Source organism: Silene latifolia, chromosome 9 (assembly GCF_048544455.1).
Source record: "Silene latifolia isolate original U9 population chromosome 9, ASM4854445v1, whole genome shotgun sequence".
Lineage (NCBI taxonomy): Eukaryota > Viridiplantae > Streptophyta > Magnoliopsida > Caryophyllales > Caryophyllaceae > Silene > Silene latifolia.
Window position 1 is genome coordinate 4,572,791 of NC_133534.1, and position 21,014 is coordinate 4,593,804.

Here is a 21,014-nt window from a genome sequence, read left to right on the forward strand (position 1 = left end):
GTCGCAAGTACAGGCAATAAAAGCGCTCTTATATCGGCCTATGCTGATGTTTGAAGTGATTTCATCCTGCAAGGAAATGGTCTGTCTGTTCACAGTTTATTCTTGAATATGATTATTTACAGGCTTGAAGAAATACCAAGCAAGTTAAAAAAACCAAGTAAAAAGTACACAGAAGGTAGAAGAAGCTGAAATAGTCGCTTTGACGATATAATTTCTGAAGCGGCTAGATAAGGGCTCTAACATTGTGATAATGGACTCGTATGTCGTATCCTGACTTCTGATACTTCTCAACGTTCAAAAGGGTCCATCGAATCTGGTCTGGTCAATTTAGATTTTACTGGTTTCAAACCTAGCCGTAACCCCCTAAATTTGCAGGTTGCATCGGCCATAGGTTAAGATTTACGGTTTTAAGACCTCATTCCAATTGTGAAGAGTAAAGGAGAGAGAGGATCCCCCGCCTAAGATCTCTTTTTCCTTTACGAAAACCAAACATATTTCTCTGAAAGGTGCAGTGCATGATGCTTTGAAAGAGAACAATGGAAATCCTTTATTACAAATTGTCTAGAATCATACAAATGTTTCATCTTTTCCGAAGAGGTATGACCCATTACAAGCTTAGAATCAAAAATCAAAAATCAAAAATTCTAACATTAGAAGCTGTCCTGCTCCTAGAATTATTTGTAATCTTGCGAACATCACAGACTGCTGCTCTGCTGCTGTAGTTTATCTTTCTTGGGATGTATGATAATGGCATGCGTTTATAACAAATGATCTCCGGCTCTCGTTGCTCTAGCTAGTAATCTAGTATGACCTTACTTGAAAGGTCCTGTAAGACACACATTTGAATTCAGGAATAACATACAAAAACATTATGCAAAATAAGAGGTTTCTGAAGAGTGGAGAGAAATTACATCACTTAATATATGAATTTGTGATGTCATATGATCGGATGCCCCAGTATCTATAATCCAATCGTGATAAACAACATTGCTACCTACAGCATTAGCATTGGCGCGCACAATAATTTTGTGACTTCACATATACTGCTCCTCCTGGATACTCCTTAAGTTTGCTCCACCTTTCATTCTCGGTGAAATCCAACTGTTTATTATTGTAAACAGCAGGAGAAGTGCTTAGTTGATCCTTAATGACCAACGGAAAGGCGTGGAAGTGGGGTTGGCCAGCTCTGGAGCATCACGGGGAAATCATAGGTTTGGCTCAAATAGTGTTTGCATCTCTGCGCCACAGCAACAGGGATACGACAGGCCAACTCGATGGTCTTGGTTGTAAGGTTGCATAACAATATATAGCCAGGAACAAGCATATATATAACTTCACTCTTGCTAGGATGGAATCCCAACACATATACGTTCCAAAGTTGCGAAAACTTTTCAAGTTTCTTTGTAATCCAAGACTTGCGGGGGGACACCCAATCGCGAATTTCAATTCTATGCTGCAACATCCAGTTACTCGTTTTGTAGTCTTTAAGAACCCAAATACGTAATGTAGCATTATCCCCAAGTTGTGATACCGTCAAATTCTCCTTTGAAACACTCACACGGTCCAGGCCGAATGACATGACAGGCCATTTGACTAAATGGCATTGAATCTCTTCATCAAATTCAATACTATCTTGGTTAAATCCAAAAATGCCCTCGCGACATGGAAAATAGAGCTTTTCATCAAAGCAAAAGCTACAGGAAGACCCCGTAAATGAACATGTTTGTGGTAATGACAAAACTCGGTCCTTCCATTGAATTCCACCACGATTCGTAGAAGAGAGGACATGTGCAGTGAACTTTGTTAAAGGCCTTGATGTCTGTCGGATAACGACGACACTATAACGATATGCAACATTTACAACAATTTCCCTCTCGCAAGAGTAGAACGGATCACATATTAAACCAAAACAAAGGACCCGACCATAGTAATATGGAGGTGACGGAAGCTGAGCCCATTGCTTGGTTTGTGCATTACCGATGTAAAAATCATATTTCTTGTCCTTTTCGTGTCTGGAGTACAGTAACAAATCATTCCACGATGCAACTAACGTAGCTGACGTATTATCAACCCCAAGACACTGAAACGGGGAGAAAGAGGAATCCTGAGTATTGAACATAGAAGGCCTAAAGAAACTTTCAGATCCTTGCCAGAGCTTACGCCAATTATCAGGTTTATACCACATGACAATAGCAAAAGTTTGATGCTTGTTGTCAGAAATATCTGGGACGCGACCACCAAATCTAAGGTCAATGAATTGTGCAATGAACCAAGGAATGGATGACAGAGTAGCCCAACGCTTGCAGACAGACCTGCATTTCAGAACAGACTTGCAGTTGGGAAGTCTTCGTAAAATTTCCATCACCAACTCATCTGATAAACAATGAATATGATTGCACCCTTTTACACTTTCCTGAAGACGTCCAACCACGCATGGTGTCATTTTAAGCCATTTTGCTTCGCTAGCCATTGGCGAGAACACCACTCTCAAGTTCAGTTCCTACAACAATGGGGCTGATTTTTAGTCAGTGATAAGGCTAAACAATCAAAGCAATGTCAAAAATTATAAAAGCAGATAGATATTAACCAGTCATCCCATGTAACATTAATTGTCCATATACATACGTTTATAAATAACATATACTCGCACCGTTCCTTTCATTTGTTTACCTTTCTTATTCTTTGTGAGGGGTATTTGAATCAAAGATAAACAAATGATTGGGATGGAGGAAGTAGATCTCTAAATAGTGATAAATGTAAAAACGAACAGGAACAAACTACGGCAAATAACAACATAATTATGTTTGGATGGATTTTGATCTCTTAAATTCATATGAGAAAAAGCATATTTCAGATAACACCCAAGTTATTACTGTCAACTGACAAAACACACACAATAACCAGCAACCTAAGGTATAATAGAAAGAGAGGGATCAAACATGATTAAAATCAGTTTTATATAAATTTCAGTACCATTTAGGGCTTGCTTGGATTGAGGGTAATAGGAGGGGAATGAATAGGGGAGTAATATGTGAGGTGTATTTCCCATGTTTGGTATGCAGGTAATTATTCACCTCCTGAAATTATTACCCTTGTGAAGGGGTAATACATTACCCACCCTCCCCCCTGGGTAATGATTAAGGGAGTAAAAGATCTACTTAGTAATCATTACTCTTATGCCAAACATATCATCAAGAAACCCATTACCCCACTAATTAATTTCCCCAGTAATTATCGCCCAATAAAACTGACCCGCAACGCGTTTGACAGCTCTAGGTTCATAAGAAATGATATTATCCCAACTCCCAAGATCATTTTGGAAAATCAAGAGTTGGAAATTCTGGATGCTGCTTGTTGCTACTGACTATGGAAAGACGCACTACTGACTTGTACGAGACATACCCATAAGGCCATAAGCGATCATACCCACTATTATAGCGCGCCCATGGCTATCTAGCACGACTACCTCCCCTAGTCCATTCTACATACTGACTACGGGAAGGCATGTTACTGACTTGTACGAGACATACCCATAAGCATCACACCCACTACTATAGCGCGCCCATGACATGTTATCACGACTACCTACCCTAGTCCATTCTACACACTAATACTCCTGCTTGTGGCGACTATGTGAAGACATGGGACTGACTTGGAGTACAAGACATACCCACTACTATATCGCGCCCATGGCAATTAGCAGTTAGCACAGCACTAGTACATGGTCCATGTGGTGGTGCGGGAATGGATGGGCCGGGGGACTCAACCCCCTCGTCATTTAAAAAAAAAAAAATCATTAATTTTAATCAAAGTCGGAAATATGGTTGACTAATACTCCCTCCGTCCTAATCATTAGTTTAGCATTGATTAAAATCCCCACACAAACAATATAAAAGAAAAATACATGATTGAGACGGAGGAAGCATAAATGATACTCCCTTTGTCCCGATCATTTGTTTACCTTTGTTTTTGGCACAAAGACCAAAGAATAAGGGGGCCAATTACTGGATGACAAGTGGATCAAATTGTTTATTAGAGGCATTACTAAAATAAAAAAGGTAAACAATTGAATGACAAACCCAAAGATAGAATATGTAAACAAATGAGCGGGACACAGGCAATAATTTCACAACAAGAGGATATACTTTTTCCCAAATGCATCGGCCATAATATAAAGGGTACGGGAGATTCGAACCTACGACCTATCGTTTAAACAGGAAAAAACTACTCCTATAATTGATTGAAGTACATAGTTATAAAACAGGAATCTTCACATGCTCTTAATCATAATTTTATGAGTGTTTCATCATTAAATCCAAAAAAAAAAAAAAAAAAAAAAAAAAAAAAAAAAAGAAGTAGAAGATGTTGAATACAGAATATACTCACCAATTTTGCCACTATGGTTGGAGACCTGGATGAGGGAGAAATTGGGCTAGAACAAATAATTTTTTTTTTTTTTTTTTGGTGCGAAGAACAAATAACTTTGTTTATTTGGGACTTTATATGAGGAGGAAAAAAGGGATTTGGGATAAATTAGGTAAAAAAATTAGAAAACATGACAAATTGATTAAAAAAAAGTTAAACTTTGTGACAAATTGGTAAAAAATTAATTTGGAGGTACTACCTCCATCTTGTTATTTTTTTACCTATTTTTTTTTTATACTCATTTATTTGTTTGTCTTTTTATATTGAGAAAATTGTTAGTCTTAAAGCAAGACTTTCAATAATTTACCATAGTTTTGATAAAGTTTTAAGTTAAGTCTTGAAAAATACAAGACTCAACTTAAGACTTTGGATGAGTCTTGAACCCATTTTGAAAGAAATTATCCAATAAGTGGATTCCACGTGTCATTTTATTTTGTAAAAAAAAAAAGTAAAGTGAAAAAGTAGAGTTTGAGGTAAGTCTGATGGATAGTGTATAAAGTATGAGGTGGGTCTCTAAGCTAAGTCTGAACAATAAAAAAATAATAAAAGTTAGTAAAAGGCTGATGTGCCAGAGTCTTACTGATAATCTTACCTCACGAATGCTCTCATCCCATTTTTTTTTGGTCTTTGTGTCAAAACCAAAGGTAAACAAATGACTAAGACTAGAGTAGATGTGATCATCGGCCATGCCCATATTGTGGGCTTGGGGTGGAACATGATAACAAAAACGACCCATATATCTGGTTGGACAGGATCGGGCTCAAACGTGTGGTTCTATTTAGCGAACCCAAACCCATAACTTAAGGGTTAGATCAATTTTTGGGCTTAAATGGGCTTTTTCGACCTTACATTTTACGATTTATTTAATTATACAAGGAAATAAGTAGCATAATACCTCCAACTTCTACTTCAAAAACAGAATTAGTTTATAGAGTAAAATTATACAAAATATGATGAAGCACATATAAATTATTCTCGAAAATTAAATAGAGACATACATATCACTTTAAAATGCTTAATGACGTACTCGTCGATATGATTTATCATTTATGTTATGTAGATATCATTTTAAAACATAAATATGCATGAGTTGTAAATAGTTTATTTGAAACTTTAACAGTACTTTATTATTAAAAAAAATAAATACTTACTTCGGGTTATTTACAAAAAGTGGGCTGAGTCGGCCCAAAATTTGCGTCAAATGTGCTCGGCCAAGCCCGGCTCAAAAATACTTTGGGTTTTTTTAGACCGGCCATGGACATTTTGGGCCCATAGTAAAAGGCCAAGCGTCACATTTTGCGTCAAATTAGCTTTCCTTTTACTTTGTATACGTATCTTGGAAATATACAAATTTTATTGGTTTATTTATGTATCAGAATACGTAACTTTAGATTATGGTACTGGTTAGTGGTTAGTCATTAGTGGTTAGGTTTCATTTTTGCCTTCTTGGGAATAAAAACTGATGGGGCATATTCTGCACCGCTGACCAAGTCAACATATTGAGCAAAGTCAAGGGTATCCACAGCAAAGTCAACGACTTAGACAGTCTAGCCGGTGAAGCCCATCGGCCTGTCACCCGGGTCTCGGCGGACAACTAGCCACCGGGACACAAACCGCGTACTCATATCCAAGACCCTCGGCGAGCTCGCCACAGTCCATCTACCGAGGGTATAACGATCTTTTCACTGATAGCCACTTGGCCACTACGTGACAAAAGGCGAAAGCCTATAAATACTCCTCAACCTTCATTGAGGAAAGGATCCACAAATTAACCTAATAACCACTATTCATCTGGTAACATCTTCCTTATCTCTCTACAATATACTTTTAGCCAAGTTACAACAATCTCTCTCTAAGTTCACTGACTTGAGCGTCGGAGTGAGTACGCTCGGCCAAAGCCGAGCCCTCAGTTTGTTCATCGTTTCAGGAGACCGCAAGGAGGATTCAAGCAAGGACATCATTCTACTAGCTACGAGTGGTAACAAACATCTGCTCTGGAATTAAACCCGGAACAATTGGCGCCGTCTGTGGGGAGTACAAACTAGAAGCTAGTCACATTCATTCCCAAACAACAAAAACAAAAACACAAAAAACCCACCCAAAAAGCTAAGATGTCGAAACAACAAGAGGTAGTCGCAACCGACGAAGCCACATTCTACCAAGATGATACATTTCACCATTCTGGAGTAGTACAACCCTCCACCCGTGAGTAGTCCAACCGAATTCGGAATGCCGAGCACATACCTAGGACACACCGTCCGCCAACCAGGTCACCATCATGGGGGGTGGTTGACGTAGCAAAACCGAAGACACTCCTGGACCTAATTGGGAGTACACCACCACATAGGCACGCCGACGCGAGCGGGAAGCCGTCCGGGAGGCTGGGGCCTTAACGTGACTCCAAGAAACTTGAACGGAGCGCGGGAGAAGCGGCACCCTACCAAGACGCGGGAGGAGCCCAAAGTGGTCGTGGTAAACGTAAGTCCTTCTCGCACTCGGGAGAGGGCATCGCCGCCGCAACACCGACGAGGCACACCCCCGGAGAACAATGGCCCGACTCGGGAGAGTCGGAGAAGAAGCCCGAGCCGGAGAAGAAGTCCTTCCCGCTACGAGGAGAGAAGCCGGACTAGGAACGCGAGGAGTCGGTCGCCGCGTGTCATCCGACACGTGGTCAAACAGACCCCTCGAATTACGTCCTAGACACCGCCGTGCCAACCAAGTCAAGTTGCGGCGTTCACATACAAAGGAGACGGCGACCGACCGACCACGCCGAGGCTTTCGAGTCTTACATGTCGGTATGGGAGCAACTGATGAGGTCCAGTGCCGAGTTTTCCCAACGACTGCATGGGATGGCTCAAAACCGGTACAAGGGGCTTCCCGACGGTTCGTATCTTGTTTCGCCGACCTAAAAGACGCCTTCTTAGCCCAGTACTCTTGCAACAAAAGGACGGTCGTGGAGACGTCGGACCTCCTGACTATCAAGCAGGAGGAGGACGAGTCTTTACGAAGCTATATGAAGAGGTTCGACGGCAAGGTTCAACAGATTCGGGAAATCAACCCCGAACTTGCGGCTTTCGCACTGATGAAGGGCCTCCCAAAGGGAAACTTAAAAGACGAGCTCATCAAGCACGGAGGTTTGGGCACGGACGCGCGGGAAGATGACCGATCAGGCCATCAAGGTAGAAGATTACCACAAGACCTGGGTAGGCCCCAGCGACGCCGAGCCCTCAGAGAGGAAAAGCCGCCGGGATGATAGCCCGGATGAGAGACGCCGCGGCGACAATAGGTCACGGTCCGATAAGTCCGCCAGGAAACAGAACTCGGCGGGCGCCGGGGGGAGTTCGGCACCTTACTACCGAAAGCAGTACGATGATCACACCCCCCTGGTTGTATCCGCCGCAGAAGTCTTCGCCGAGCAAGAGCGAAGGTCGAGTGGGAAAGGCCCCTAAGCCAAGGGGCGACGGTGACACAAGCCAATATCTGCGAGTACCACGGCTACACCGCCACTTAACAAACGATTGCCGACATCTGAAAAATGCCATTGAGGAACTGATCCGGAAGGGAAGCCTAGGCAAATATATTGCCGGAGGCCGAAGAGCAGATGCCGGCGGATCAAATAAAAAACCCGTCTTAGAACAGAAAGGAGTAATTAATGTCGTCATCAGGGGCAACGAGGGCGGCGAGTCCACTCGTGGGTACAAACGGCACCTGAATGAGCTATATCAAGCCATCAACTTTGTGCCCAACCTAGCAACCCCCGCTTCCACCATCCCCGATATGACCATCGGGAAGAAGGACTACGAAGGAGTCGTCGCTCCTCACAGCGATCCACTTACAGTCCACCTGGACATAGCCAACCACTTGGTGAAGAGGTGCCTAATTGACACAGGCGCTTACACAAATATTATGTACGGAGAATGCTTCCTTAGCCTCGGGCTGAAGGTTGAAGACTTGACCCCCTGCACCAGCCCGTTGTACAGTTTCTCTGGGGCCGGCATGGTACCCCTGGGGTCAATCAGGCTGCCAGTAATGTTCGGAGAGCGAGGTGCAGCCAAGAATGTTATGTCGGAATTCGTGGTCATTGACGGTTCATCCGCCTACAACGTCCTCATAGGCCGAGACACCCTGAGTGAGGCCGACGCGGTGATGTCCATCCGGCTCGACATTGATGTATGTCTCGGACGGGGAAGATAAACTCGTCTCGAAGAACGAGAGCGATGAGGTGGTGAATATCCAAGTATCCGCCAGAGGTTGCAACCTGCAATCCTTCAAAGCGGCGGAAAAATCAGAAAAAGGGAAGAGCCCATCCTTACGACAGGATGGCAAACACGCGGATACCACCGTCGGCATGGTATAGGGAGCGGAGACCGAGGAGGTAGAGATTGACCCAGGCCGCACCGTGACTATCGGTGTCGACTTGGAACCAAAGTTCAGAGCCGCTCTCCTAGATCTGCTGAGGGAAAACAAAGACGTCTTCGCCTACTCGGGCCGAGATGCCGAGGCGTGAGCCGGGAGGTAATCATTCACAAGCTAAACGTACTCCCCACCGCCGCCCCTGTCAAGCAAAGGATGAGAAACTCCTCGGCCGAGAAAGATGACGCCATCAAAGCCGAGGTAGATAAATTACTAGCAGCAGGCTTTATTATGCCTTGTACTTATCCTGAGTGGTTAGCCAACGTCGTAATGGTGAAGAAATCATCGGGGGCATGGAGAATGTGCGTAGATTTTACCAACCTTAATAAAGCATGCCCCAAGGATTGTTACCCTTTGCCTCGGATAGATAGCTTAATCGACGCCACGGCAGCTACACCATGCCGAGCTCGCTAGACGCCTTCTCGGGATATCACCAGGTATTCATGGATGAGGAGGACATGCCTAAATGCGCATTCATCACCGCGAACGGCACATACATGTACAAAATGATGCCGTTTGGTTTGAAAAACGCCGGTGCAACGTACACCAGACTGGTGGACAAAGTATTCCAAAGTCAAAAAGGGCGAAACATTGAGGCTTACGTCGACGACGCTATCGTGAAAAGCAAGTCCGACAAAGCGAGCACTGGCCGATTTACGGAAACGTTTTGTTCGCTAAGGAAATACAAGATGAAGCTCAACCCAAATGAAGTGCAACCCGGTGTCCCGGCAGGTAAATTCCTCGGTGTACTCGTCGGTGCGAGGCATTGATGCTAATCCGATTAAAGTCCAAGCAATCCTAAATCACGGAACCAAGGAATCGAAAAAGAGGTTATGATCTTCGACCGGGAGAATGGCGGCTCTCGCCCGTTTCATCTCTCGGTCAGCCGACAAAAGTACTCCATTCTTCAAAGTGTTGAAAGGGAATAAAGACTTCAGCTGGGGGGAGGAACAAAGCACAGCTTTCAAGCAGCTAAAAGCTCATCTTCAGACTCTCCCAACTCTGTCCAGGCCGATGCTGGGGGAGACGCTATACCTTTACATAGCAGTTACCTCGGCCACGGTCAGTGCCGTGATCATCAGGGAAGAAGACAAACAGCAACACCCAATCTACTTTGTCACCATACATGCCCGCCGAGAGAAATTACCCGCTAATTGAAAAAAAGTTTTTCGCCGTCGTCGTTGCCGCAAGGAAGTTAAAACCCTACTTCGACGCTCATCCCGTGACGGTCCTAACCGACCAGCCTTTGGAAAAAGCTTTGGAGAAATTCGAACAATCCGGTAGGCTTATCAAATGGGCGGTAGAACTCTCTGGCTTCGGCATTCAGTACAAACCAAGGCCTTCGATAAAGGGGCAAGCACTTGCAGATTTCCTGGCCGAATGCACATATCAAGAAGAGCCAAACCCAGGTGTGTGGGAGGTTTACACCGACGGCTCCTCCACGACGAACGAGCTCGGGAGCCAAGATCCTTATCATCGGCCCAAACGGAGACGAGTTTGAGTACGCTTTGAAATTTACCTTCTCGGCGTCGAACAACGAGTCCGAATACTGGCGGTGATAACCGGAGTCGAGATGGCCGAGTCACGGAGCAGTAACACATTGTGTTGAAGACAGACTCACTTTTGGTTACTAACCAAGTCAGAGGAGAGTTTGAGGCTCGGGATGACGGGATGGTAAGATACTTAGAAAGGGTAAAAGCCGACATAGCAAAATTGAAATCTTTCCAAATCCAATGTGTCCCTGTGTCCGAGAACAACCGAGCCGACGCTCTCTCAAAACTTGCCACCAACCGTCAAAAACGTCACCGAACCGTGCTTGTAGACATCAGGAATGCGAAGAGCATCACCGAGACCATCGGCATGATAGGGGACGTAGAAACCGAGACAACTTGGATGACTCCGATAATGAAATACAAACTCACAAGTGAGTTACCGGATAACCGCAATCTCTCGGCTAAGCTCAAAAGGATCTCCGCCAGGTACTTGGTATTCGAAGGGGAACGTACGGAAGGTCCGTAATAAGACCACTCTTGAAATGTGTCGGCCCGACCGACGCAGAGCTAATCGACAGAGATTCACGAGGGCATATGCGGACACCACATGGGGGCAAGAACACTAGCCCACAAAGCTCTCCGAGCCGGCTACTTCTGGCCCACCATGCTCCAAGACTCCAGAACAAAGACCAAGAAGTGCACGAACGTCGATGCATGCCCGGTGATACATGCTCCTTCTCGAGACCTACAACCGTGCTTAGTCCCCTTCCTTTCGCACAGTGGGGGATGGATATGCTAGGGCCGTTTCCAACGGCCTCCGGGGGGAGGAAGTTCTTGATCGTCGCCGTTGATTACTTCACCAAATGGGTTGAAGCATGTGAGCGATCGGCAAAGACCACGGCGGCCGTCGAAAGGTAACGGGAAAATGTTATAACCCGTTTTGGATTGCCCCAAGTCATGGTATTTGACCACGGCCGAGAATTTTGGAGTGACCGATAATGAATCGGTTAGAAGAGCTTGGCATCAAGTATGCGTATTCCTCCGTCTGCCACCCACAGAGCAACGGACAAAGTGAGGCGTAATAATAAGACAATCCTCAACGGTTTGAAGAAGACAAGTGGAAGACCTTAAAGGAAGATGGGCCGATGAGTTACCCGGCGTCCTGTGGTCCCTACGGACCACCGAGAAAGAAGCAACGGGTACACTCCTTCCATTTAGTCTACGGATCCGGCGATCCTACCAATTGAAGCGACAGTGCCGACATTCGAACGGCTACCTTTAATCCAGTCGAAAATGAGGAAGGCCTTAAAGCCTCCCTGGATCTAGTCGAAGAAAGCCGAGATACGGCACGCCTCAACTTGGCAGTATACCAAAACCGGATGAGAAGAGCCTACAACCGAAGAGTCCACAAGAGGGACTTAAAAGTAGGAGATCTAGTCCTAAGAAAGTCGGCCGCCACCAACAAAGGAAATATTCACGGTAAACTAACGACCAACCGGGAGGGTCCTATAAGGTGATTGAAGAAATGAGACCGGTACATACCGGCCGACGGACATGGAGGGTGTGCCTTTGATGAGCCATTGGAACACCGACAACTTAAGAAAGTACTTTGTATAGCGGCGGAGGTGTCCAAACCCAATGTGGACACCCCAACGCGTGATCTTAAATGAAGAAACAACCAAGTTTTCCATCCAAGTGCCTGTCCTCCATAATCGCCACCCAAAGAGAAGAATTGCTACCGAGCCATAACCCCGTTACCTTGGCAATTGGCCGAGAGCGACGGGGACACAATGACCGGTACGCTAGAAGAATTGCTACCGAGCCATAACCCCGTTACCTTGGCAATTGGCCGAGAGCGACGGGGACACAATGACCGTGCACGCTAGAAGAATTGCTACCGAGCCATAACCCCGTTACCTTGGCAATTGGCCGAGAGCGACGGGGACACAATGACCGGTGCGCTAGAAGAATTGCTGCCGAGCCATAACCCCGTTACCTTGGCAATTGGCCGAGAGCGACGGGGACACAATGACCAGACGCTAGAAGAATTGCTACCGAGCCATAACCCCGTTACCTTGGCAATTGGCCGAGAGCGACGGGGACACAATGACCGTTACGCTAGAAGAATTGCTACCGAGCCATAACCCCGTTACCTTGGCAATTGGCCGAGAGCGACGGGGACACAATGACCGGTACGCTAGAAGAATTGCTACCGAGCCATAACCCCGTTACCTTGGCAATTGGCCGAGAGCGACGGGGACACAATGACCGGTACGCTAGAAGAATTGCTACCGAGCCGTAACCCCGTTACCTTGGCAATTGGCCGAGAGCGACGGGGACACAATGACCGGTACGCTAGAAGAATTGCAGCCGAGCCATAACCCCGTTACCTTGGCAATTGGCCGAGAGCGACGGGGACACAATGACCGCTACGCTAGAAGAATTGCTATCGAGCCATAACCCCGTTACCTTGGCAATTGGCCGAGAGCGACGGGGACACAATGACCGAAACGCTAGAAGAATTCTATCGAGCCGTAACCCGACATTACCTCGGCAACTTGCCGAGAGCGACGGGACGCACCGGTCAATACATCAAAGACGTTACGCAGATTGAGATATGCATTCAAACCGCCTCGGCCATACCAAAGGTAAAAACGAAGGCACTCAATTAATAACGCAGAAAGGAAAACAAAGGTGATTGATCAATGCCTCGGCCAAGCCAAAGGCCAATAGGACAAACTTTGTTAAAAGAATTAAAAGAAGAATACAGACGACGGCCGTCCCCATAGGGGTAAGCCTAAACACAACCTACCAAGGAAGTTTTTTTTTTACAAACAGGAAAAGAAAAGCAAAAGATTACAAGCATATCAATTGAAGCGCCAAAAGATGGCAGGGAGGAAAGGCTCAATAGTTGGCCCCCGAACACTAAGGCTATCCGAGATGCCGGGTGAGTCCGAGACGACCGCCCGTCTCCCTATGCCTGTTGCTTCCCTCCATCGAGGCAGCAAAGATCTGCGGTGGCCGGCTCAAGAGAAGGCTCGACATTTTCAGGCACCTTTTGCCTCTCAGCCTCCTTTTCGGCCTCCTTTGCATCACAAAGCCGCCTTGGCCAACGCTATCCGAGCCGCTTTCGCCGCCTCCGCCTTCTCGGCCGGCGCTTCCGCGACTTCGGCTATCTCATCCGGGAGCTGGTCATATTTATCCCACGGGAAAGTGCGTCGGGTCGAGCCTTCGATTGCCTCCTTAGCCGCCTCCTCGGCCTGGTCCCGAAATTGAACGCACATTTTAGGGAGGAGATCATCTTGAAGCATGTCAACATCCTTCTCTTTTTGAGCAAGGATAGCTGTGTGTTCCCGAGCACCTCTTTGTCTCGGGAATGCAGATCCTCCCACTCATCCCTCTTGGCAACCACGGCGTCGTAGGCACCCTTATACCTCTCCAGCTCCTCCATCATCTTGGCCGTGGCGCCATCAGCCTCCTCAACTTTGGCCCTCTCGGCCTTCAAAGCAAGCTTCTCGGCCCTCCTCCGCACGCTTCTCGGCAACACGAAGGTCCGCCTTAGCCTTCCGGCTTCCTCTCTCGCAGCGGAGAGATCAAGCTTGAGCTTTGCAATCGGCCGGCCCAGATTGGGCCGCGGCCTTTTCCGCTCCATGATGAGGGAAGCGGCTAGACGGCTCCATTTCCCCAACCTCTTGTATATTCTCTCACCCTCCGCCACGAGCTCGGCAGAGTAGCCTTCAGGGTGAGGAGTCAACGGTGACATTCCTGTCACCCGCCTTCTCAATCGTTTTCTCAGGCTGCTTCCCTGCTTGCCGTTCGGTGAGAACGCCGGCTGCCGATGATGGATCTACAAAAAATTTACACAGGGCATCCATGTCACCGTGCATTGGCACATCGTAAAGTCTGTCATCGGAACGCCCAACGAATCCCGGCTAAACCAACCACAAGTTAGATCCGTACTCGTTTGGACCCTTTTTTGGAGGGGGGTAGAGGAGGAGCTTCCCCGCATCTCGTGGAAGCAGACGGTGGGTCTTTCCTCTTCTTCGGAGAAGGGACCTTAGCAACGGTCACCTCCTCCTCGCAATGTTGATCACCTCCACATGATCCTTTTGGACCACCGGGGCGAAGAGGAGTTGGCGTTGAAACCGCCGCCGACTTGACGCCGCCTTCTTCGATCTTTTCGGCACGCCTCCAAGAACCCGTGCATGGGCCGTCTCCGATCCAACCCCTAACTCGCTTTTCCATTATTTCGTTGGGGGATAGCCTCGTGATCTTTCGAATCACCGTAGGACGCAGATCGACAACCTTCCCGTCCTTGTCAAGCCCTAGCCTCTTCAAGTCCTTCTCGACATGATCCCGCCCAAACCGATCTGCAATAAATCAAACAAGAGTTACATAAAGGAAGTAAAACAAGGCTCTAAAAAAGAAACATAACAAGCAAAGGTGGGCCTCACACCGACCCCACTCACCCCAGCTGAGGGCCGGTATGAGGCCGACGCGGCATAGCAGCTCATCCTGGATAATAATCTGAGTCGGGGGCAGCCATCCCTCCTTAGCATCAAATGTACCGCACGCCCGCTTCTCATCCGCGATAAGGGGGACAAACGAAGCGTCCATCTTAACCTTGCTACCCCGGGTGATGTGTTTCTCATACTCATCCCGGGTCTCACACCGTAAGTGAACGGGGCTCTGGAAAGACCGAGGCAATGGGTAGTCATCCGGCACCTGGACGTACACCCATCGCCCTTGCCGATCTTTGCAAGAAGTGAGTTTGTTCACAGAGACGAGTCCGCTCCTTTGTCTGCTGTACCACCCCACTTTGCCGATTTTGACGGCCGAAGACTATGGAGGCGGCGAAACAGTTAAGCGATGGGACCTCCCCCTAAAAAAGACAGATCCATACAAAGCGACTATCGTCCTCACGGCCAACGGATGCAGTTGGGCCACGGCGACGTTCATAGCTTTGATAATGGCCATGATGTGCTCATTCAAAGGAAACCGGAGCCCATACTCCAGATGCCTAATATACACGCCAATATGACCCGGGGGAGGACAGCAGACGCCCCTTTGACCCTCCTCGGGGATAACAATCTTATACCCCTCACCGAAGGAGAAATGATCTCCGAAAAGAGCCTCTCCGAATCGTTTGCGAATTTATTTGTAAATGCGCGGTCGAGGCCAGTCGTGCAGGCCTCACCATGATCCGGGATAGTCGTCCTTCCACCATCAACGGGAGCCCCCTCATCATCAGCATCGTCCTCATCCTCCAACTCCTCCCGGAGGGGCGGACCAGCAACGGGAGAGGGAGACCTAGGGCCCCCAAACCTTAACGGGACGGCTTCTAGTATCTCCTCCTCGTTAAAGTGCGACGGGGAACCCCCCGGCGCAGAAGTACTAGCCCCGGCATCAACAGAGGACATGTTCGCAAATTACTAACGAAATAAAAGAAAATCTGTTTGATTACCTTGAAGAAAAAAACACTCGCCGGATCGAAGACCGAAGATTGGAAGAATAGAAAGCCCTTGAAAGTTTAAAGAGAGGAAGATTTTGGGAGAAATTTTTGAAAATCTGAGGAAATGAAAGTAATGGCCAAAATCACGGAGCAACTACCCTATTTATAGGGAAAAAGCCCATGAAGAAGGACCAATCAGGGCACAGCCCATGAAGCGTCAACCAATCAGCAAGCGGACACGTGTCAGACATGCAACCACGGAATGTCAATCGTTGCAACAGTTGAATGTCAATCAATGCTACAGTTACCAAGCGTATTCAACACGCCCATTCACATCTCTTCGCCCTGTTCATCTCCTCAACAAATTCCTAGGCGCGCTGCTCTCACGGCTACATGATCGACCAAGCCATGAAGCACGGCCGGGGCAATCAAAAATAACCGACACTCTCAGCCCTGGTCTCGGCCAGCGTCACGTTATTTCCCACATCGGATACCCTTTACGCATCCATGTGGAGGGGGGATATATGGTACGGCCTAACAAGAACCACGCCGATGCTTCAGAAGAAGCCGATACCAAAAATTTTGCAAAAATACTTGCGCAAAATATACGCTCAACATACATCGGAGCCCATACCACGGCATAGACTACGCTGGGGGCAAATTGATGGGGCATATTCTGCACCGCTGACCAAGTCAACATATTGAGCAAAGTCAAGGGTATCCACAAAGAAAGTCAACGACTTAGACAGTCCTAGCCGGTGAAGCCCATCTACTTTGTCACCGGGTCTCGGCCGGATAACCAGCCAGGGACACAACCGCGTACTCATATCCAAGACCCTCGGCGAGCCTACACGCACAGTCCATCGGCCGAGGGTATAACAGTCTTTTCACCTGATAGCCACTTGGCCACTACGTGACAAAAGGCGAAAGCCTATAAATACTCCTCAACCTTCATTGAGGAAAGGATCCACAAATTAACCTAATAACCACTATTCATCTGGTAACATCTTCCTTATCTCTCTACAATATACTCTTAGCCAAGTTACAACAATCTCTCTCTAAGTTCACTGACTTGAGCGTCGGAGTGAGTACGCTCGGCCAAAGCCGAGCCCTCAGTTTGTTCATCGTTTCAGGAGACCGCAAGGAGGATTCAAGCAAGGACATCATTCTACTAGCTACGAGTGGTAACAAACATCTGCTCTGGAATTAAACCCGGAACAAAAACGTTTTAAGTTCTAATCTCACTATTATTTTATAATACATTCACATAAGTTCACATTCCACGTATGAATCTTAAGATTAGACTAGACCTGGTAAACAGATCGGGTCGTGTCGGGTTCGTGTCACATGTAAACGGGTCACAATCCCTCCAACCCAAACCCGACCCAATTAAATCTCGTGTCGTGTTCGTGTCAACCCACTTACATAATTGGGTCATAAGGCCTCAACCCTAACCCGTTAATTTCGTGTCGGGTTCGTGTCGTGTTTTCGTGTCACGTCCATATTTTGAAAGTTTTAAGTATATTTATGTGATGGAGGATCAAGAAACATTAGGATTAATTTAGTAAATAGGTCATTCGTGTCGGGTTCGTGTTTAGAGAGGTCAACCCTAACCCAACCCAATTAAATATCGTGTCGTGTTCGTGTCGACCCACTTACATAAATGGGTCACTAAGTCTCAATTCCCAAACCCGTTAATTTCGTGTCGGGTTCGTGTCGTGTTTTCGTGTCGTGTCATTGTTTGCCACCTCTAGATTAGACCCATATTTTTACAACAAAATTTAATGTATAGATTTAAGATAGTGCGAAGTAATAAAATACTTCGTAAGTTTGTATCACATTTTAAAGTGGTGGTAAACTGGTAATCGCTGAACTTACTATATGTGATCATTTTATTTCGTATTGTAAGTTTTAGCGCGATATATGATCTACTGATCATAAATTACGAAGAATCATAAGTTAAGAAGTGGAGTATAAAATTGAATTGAATTAAAAGTAGTTAGTCTTGTATAAGACCGATAGTGTAAAACAGTTAAATTTTAAGAAAATTATATATGAGATTAAAATTAGTTATCGAAAAACACTTCATAATATACTTGTATAAAATCGTTTCATACAAGCATTTATATCTAACTAAATATTTCGGGTTTGTTTCCTAGAATTTATCGAAGATGTTATAATCCCTATGACATTAAATGTCCTTCCAATAATTCATTTGATTTACTTGCTTTTCAATACTTAGCATTAATTTGGGTTAATTACTTTGCTATAAAAGAGCATTTTCATTTTATTACAAGCCATTTAAATAATTTAGCATTATACAATCTCACAACTGAAAATATGTTTATTCAGAAGTTGGCATTTTTATTGACTTTGTGTTCATTCTTAATTGTTCATGGAGTAAGAGACGTCCAATTATCCATGCAAGAAGAAAAAACTGCCTTAGACAAGGAATTTCAACAACTTCAAAAACCAACCATCAAAACTATACAGGTAGTTTTCATATATTCACTCCATTATTTCATACTTTGTATATGTTATTCACACTTTTCGAATTTTTTTTGAAGTCACGCTTTAAACCGAAAAAAAATTCACTTTGAATTTATTTTTGAAGGCTCTATATCAAATTAATTAGCAGTTTAAAGCTAATTTTAAACTATTTTCTCAAAATAAATCTCTTTCATTTTTTTTGCAGGCCTCAGGTAAAATCGCTACTTGAAGTAAAGATTTACCCATTTTAGTGTGAAATGCGTAATCGCTCACACTTCAAGTAGAGATTTTACCTAACACCTGATGTGGATACATTGAGAGAAAATAGTTTAAAATGCACTATAAAAACAAGAAGTCCTAATTAATTAATTTGGTCCACATAGACACTTATTTCCTCGTTGATAGAAGTATTTTAATTTTGTTGTAAATTATGTAACACGATGACTACATGCAGGATGAACTTGAAGACACATACGACTGTGTCGATTTTTACAAGCAACCAGCATTTGATCATCCACTACTTAAAAATCATACATTCTACCCCGAGGTTTGTCACCATGCATTTTCATTTTCCTAAGATCAAAGATAGGGCGTCATTGTATAATACCGTGACTCTAAATGACTACATGTTACATTTAAGTGACGTCATCTCATCATTTTCCTTTTTTTTTTTTTTTTTTTTTTTTTTTTTTTTTTTTATATATATTTGGTCCGATTGTTATCCAATATTTTAGATGAAGCCAAGCTCTACATCGGAGAACTCGTTACTAGCTTGCAATAGATTCATGAACAACATGAAGTTAAAAGATGGAGGATGTCCCAAAGGAACAGTTCCTATAAGAAGAATCAACAAAGATGAATTCTATCAAATTAAAAAATTCACGAAAGAATACTCGAGATACAATAATAACGCTCTTCAACCCTTGCCTGGAACTCACGTAAGTTGCGAGAGGTATCTTAATCAAAAGTAAACAAATGATTGACACGAAAAATTCATATCTTAATTAATTTCTTTTCTAAATTTACTTGTGTCAAGTCTAATACTGTATACCTAAATATGGTGTCTTAGATTGCGATTGTTCAAACAAATTCTGATCCGAGTACAACAACGTATTATGGAGTAGGAGGCGAACTAAATGTATATGATCTTTCAATCAAACCATCACAATATTCATCTGGAGAATTTATTATTCAAAATGGTGATGACAGGATTAAAGTTGGATGGACCGTAAGTATTTTCTTTAATAATGTATTTTCATTCATATTTTATATATAAATTTATGGAAAAAGCGTACAATAATATAGGGGGAAAGAAGGTTCAAACCTGTAATTATTCTCACGATACCTTAATTTAATTTAATGTATTTTCATTCATGTTTTATATAAAAATTATGGAAAAAACGTACAATATAGGGGGAGATAAAGGTGGTTCAAACCGATAATTTATTCTCATCACGACACCTTAATTTTAACCACGGGGTTATAAGACTTTTAATTTTTGATATTTTGATGCTTTTAGTTGATTTCTAATACTTATTTTGTTTGTATGTAGGTTAATCCAAAGCTAAATAGAGATAATCGTGTAAGGCTTTTCCAGTATTTAGACGTATGTCACAAACTCTCTTTTATCTTGTCTATTACACGATCTCTCAGAAAATCTACTCAGAAAGAAATTATTAGAATATTGACCTGTCATCCTTTTGGTGAGTTATAGTCGTATGGGCGGCGACACAAATTATTCTACTTGTATAAGGCTGTTGTATGGTACAACCATACTAAAATTGACGTACACGATAAAAATTAAGAGCACTCTTAATTGCAAAGTGATCACTTTTTATCTGTTATATCGTACAACGGTTGCAAACAATAACACGAGACTTGTAGATTTGAAATTGACGTATTTTTAGTTTTCTACAAAAGGCTGGTCAATCGCACTGTTTCAATGCTCTATGCCCTGGATTTGTCCATACTAAAGGTGACGTACCAATTGACGGTTACTTTAGCCCTACATCTAAACGAGGAGCGGAACCTTCCTTCTTTGACTTACGTATTCATCAGGTACTTCCTCGATTCTGTTAAATTTCATACGTTTGTTCAATATATGTGATCTGAAATATATTTTAATCAAACGTATAAAATTATAAAAATTTATCTATTGCTCATCGTCATATCAAATATCGCGTGTCAACATTTACGAGTTCATAAGACTTAAAAGAAAAGGGGAAATTGATTTTTTTTTTTTTTTTTTTTTTTTTTTTTTTTTTTTTTATGTTCTTACGTATTTATATATTGTAATGACGGTCCAAGGATGCGAACACGGGGCATTGGTGGCTTGAAGTATGCGGCATACCAATTGGATTTTGGCCTAAAGAAATATTCAGCACAATGTCGACTTCAGCAACGTACGTTGCGGTTGGAGGCGAAGTGTATTCCCCTCCCAATCAACCTCTTCCGCCCATGGGAAACGGGTACTATCCTGTTAATGATATAACCCGAAGTGCGTATTGTACTAATTTTGTAGTACTCAACCAAAATCTTACGCCGATAAATCCTGAAAATACCGAAACTCTTAGTGACGATTATCATTACGGTGTTTATGATGAAGGAATAACAAAGCATATGGGTCGTGTTGTCTACTTTGGTGGTACAACTATGTGGAAATAATATTCCATTTATTGTAAGTTGTAACAAAGATATATTCCTATTAAGAATAATTTACGTGTCGAATGTATGCAAATTTT

At 44.2% G+C, this 21,014-nt stretch overlaps 2 protein-coding genes across 5 annotated transcripts; one reads left to right on the forward strand and one right to left on the reverse strand.

Moving 5' to 3' along the window:
* Positions 1–522: 522 nt before the first annotated feature.
* LOC141598801 (uncharacterized) lies at positions 523–4,475 on the reverse strand. 4 transcript variants are annotated; one of them, XR_012523629.1, is made up of 3 exons: positions 4,387–4,475; positions 912–2,514; positions 523–826 (listed from the first exon to the last, which is right to left on the reverse strand). XR_012523629.1 is itself a non-coding variant. In XM_074418579.1 (2 exons), exon 2 carries the CDS (start codon positions 2,468–2,470, stop codon positions 1,145–1,147), a length of 1,326 nt encoding a protein of 441 aa, XP_074274680.1. In that variant the 5' UTR covers positions 2,471–2,500; positions 4,387–4,469; the 3' UTR covers positions 523–1,144. The 4 variants fall into 4 exon arrangements, 2 of the variants coding, with proteins under 2 accessions (XP_074274680.1, XP_074274681.1); XR_012523628.1 differs by having other exon boundaries at positions 912–2,500; positions 4,387–4,469; XM_074418579.1 differs by having other exon boundaries at positions 523–2,500; positions 4,387–4,469.
* Positions 4,476–18,123: 13,648 nt separating this feature from the next.
* Positions 18,124–20,937, forward strand: LOC141600230 (protein neprosin-like). Its single transcript, XM_074420418.1, has 6 exons — positions 18,124–18,276; positions 18,728–18,820; positions 19,008–19,211; positions 19,343–19,501; positions 20,194–20,331; positions 20,581–20,937. The coding sequence occupies exons 1-6, from the start codon at positions 18,124–18,126 to the stop codon at positions 20,935–20,937; spliced, it is 1,104 nt and encodes a 367-aa protein (XP_074276519.1).
* The last annotated feature ends 77 nt before the right edge of the window (positions 20,938–21,014 follow it).